Genomic DNA, 2,500 nt, shown 5'->3' on the forward strand with positions numbered 1-2,500 from the left:
AAAAAAAAGAAAAAGAAAAAAAAAGATCCCGAAATGTCGCAGAACCTAACAATAAAAACTTCGAATAACTGCCATGTCGTGTGCCCTTTAACACCTCAAAGAGAAAGTCGCAGTATTGGCAGCGTAAAGGGTTAAGTTTGTGAGAGTGTTTTGCAACCTTCACCCCATATATATTTCCCGTGTCTTTGCGCCAATTTACGGTAGCGTCAGATCAAGGCTATTTATAACGTGAACTTGTAAATTGGGAGTTTAACCAATTTCCTCTCGAGTCGTATATATATCTGTCTTCGGTATGTTGGTCTGTGATTCGGAGTCAGTTGAGTGTGAATGTTTTATTACTCATAGGAGAGAGGATACGCTATGTTAGGTCATGCAGGTCGTAACGTTCAGTGACCCAAATAAATCTTGTTAATAGATCCTTGCCTCTTGATGTAATTCACCTACATGAACATGCTATTTCACCTCAATACATAAATACACTAGAAAAAAAGAGTAAAATACACCTACATGAACATGCTATTTCACCTCAATACATAAATACCTAAGAAAGAAAGAGTAAAATACAGTCCTTTCCACCTACTTGTCAGAGTGATGGTCCTGCTCTCGCTGACCACCCAGTCGGAAGCTGGATTGTGGGACCTGCAAGCCACCACGACCTCGCTCACGTTCACAAGTGACACGTACTCGGAGGTGAGTTCAGACGAGGTCACCCAGCCGCCACCCACGTCTTCCGCCACCTTGTTGGGCACTGAGTTCGTCTGGATCCCTTAGAGACAATTGTAGTCTGAATCACAATGACGTAACTGTTCTTCATACAAAGAGATATTCAATGGAGAGAGCTGAGATTACGTAACTGTTTTCTTCTTCTTCTTCTTCTTCTTCTTCTTCTTCTCGCAAACCATTTTGTGAATGTGCATTAAGGTATATTTGTTTTTACAGACCCATATGAATCTGTATATCGATATGTCTATATCTACATAAATGTCTATATCAACTCACTTGCATCAGCATGTCTTTTTATCTATCAGAGTATATATGCTTCTATATATACTCATTTGTCTGTCTGTATATCGATTTATCTAACCTTTTTGTCCACTTAACACGTCTTTGAGCTATCGATAGGCCTACGCATCGCCCTCTTTGCGTCTTAACTAACGCTTTATCTGATAACCATCTATCTATATACCAAGATCTCGCCATTCTAATAATCTATCAAAACGGATTACGACAAAAGTGTCCCTCAAAACCAGAAATCACTCTAAAGATATAATTAATTAATCCCCCATGCGTTATCAGAGACCACGTGAAGGAATGAAGTTTAACCTGATTCAACAAAACAAATTGCAGCATAAAATGTCGGCCTGCAGCAAGCTGATCACGGCCAAATTACAAATTAGACTACCTTTGAAACAGCACGGGAAATGATCTAGGTTTTTCATCAATTAAGGTCAGTCGTTAATTAGTTGTTGTTTTTTTTCTTTTTTATTGCGTGTACTAGATATCAATCGTATTCAACAAAAGCAGCCCTGTTACCAGAGATTTTCATACAATAGGAAATATATTTATAATGAATTCATATGACCATTATAATACCATCATTAAAAACAGTCTGGCTTCGAGAACTAATACAAAGCTATATAGATTAACGAGGCTTAACTGTACATTATCATATACGTGTATCAAACCATCGCACATAGTCAGGAACGTTCACTTTTTATCAGTGAAAATAAAATATATATTTGGAATTTTGATGTTGATACCTTTGGTACCTCGTAGCGTTGGCTCCAATAAGAATCATAGTTTCAAAAGTCATTAAAAACATAATAAATTACGGAATGAAATAAACCATGTGTCAAGTCAAGCGAGATTATTAATCGTATAATGTTAGTGCCATACAGCGTGTCCAGATAAATTGGAAATATATACAATGAGAGATAAATAATGACGAAATAATCTTTAGTAAGAATATCATACCTTGAATCATCCAGTCAATTTCAGCGGGTGGATTAGCAGGGGAAGTAATGCAGGTGATTGAAAACACCTGTCCAGGGGCAACCGTCAGAGGTCCATAAAGGGTTACTCCTTCAGGCGGATCTGAAGGGTTAAGCGAGAGAAAAAAAAAACTTATTTGTTATGTGACTGAAATGTCCTTGCTGCTCTAAACAATTGTCTTAGAGTTAGTACATATATTTTCTGTTGTGTAGTGATGGTTGTAGTAGTGCTTGCTTAATATTGATTATATTTGTATATTCCTTTTCAAATATCTATGACTAATCAATGTTATTACTGTAGCCGTTGTCTCTGCACATGTGGTGGTGGTGTTGGTGTGTATGCAACATTTCACTGCTTGAAAAAAGGGAAACGTACGATCATTCCTTTACAATTGGAATTACTCTTTAAAAAACGAGAAGGGGAAACAAGATATAATAGATTTAGAAAGAGTAATGAAACGGATGCAGTAAAGAGAAAACAGAGAGGGGAGTGAAAGGTATGGAAACCC

At 37.2% G+C, this 2,500-nt stretch overlaps 1 protein-coding gene across 1 annotated transcript in view; it reads right to left on the minus strand.

The window, feature by feature from the left end:
• The window catches only part of LOC122262631 (nephrin-like), a 93,760-nt gene that overhangs the window by 44,502 nt on the left and 46,758 nt on the right, over nt 1–2,500 (minus strand). Inside the window, exons 9-10 of the mRNA XM_086551703.1 lie at nt 1,975–2,094; nt 581–766 (exon numbers count right to left, since the gene is read on the minus strand). Coding sequence (XP_086407829.1) covers nt 581–766; nt 1,975–2,094 — 306 coding nt within the window. The remainder of the gene's footprint in view (nt 1–580; nt 767–1,974; nt 2,095–2,500) is intronic.

The sequence above is a fragment of the Penaeus japonicus genome, unplaced genomic scaffold (assembly GCF_977035675.1).
Source record: "Penaeus japonicus unplaced genomic scaffold, GWHDUDI00000001_assembly GWHDUDI00000025, whole genome shotgun sequence".
Classification (NCBI taxonomy): Eukaryota; Metazoa; Arthropoda; class Malacostraca; order Decapoda; family Penaeidae; genus Penaeus; species Penaeus japonicus.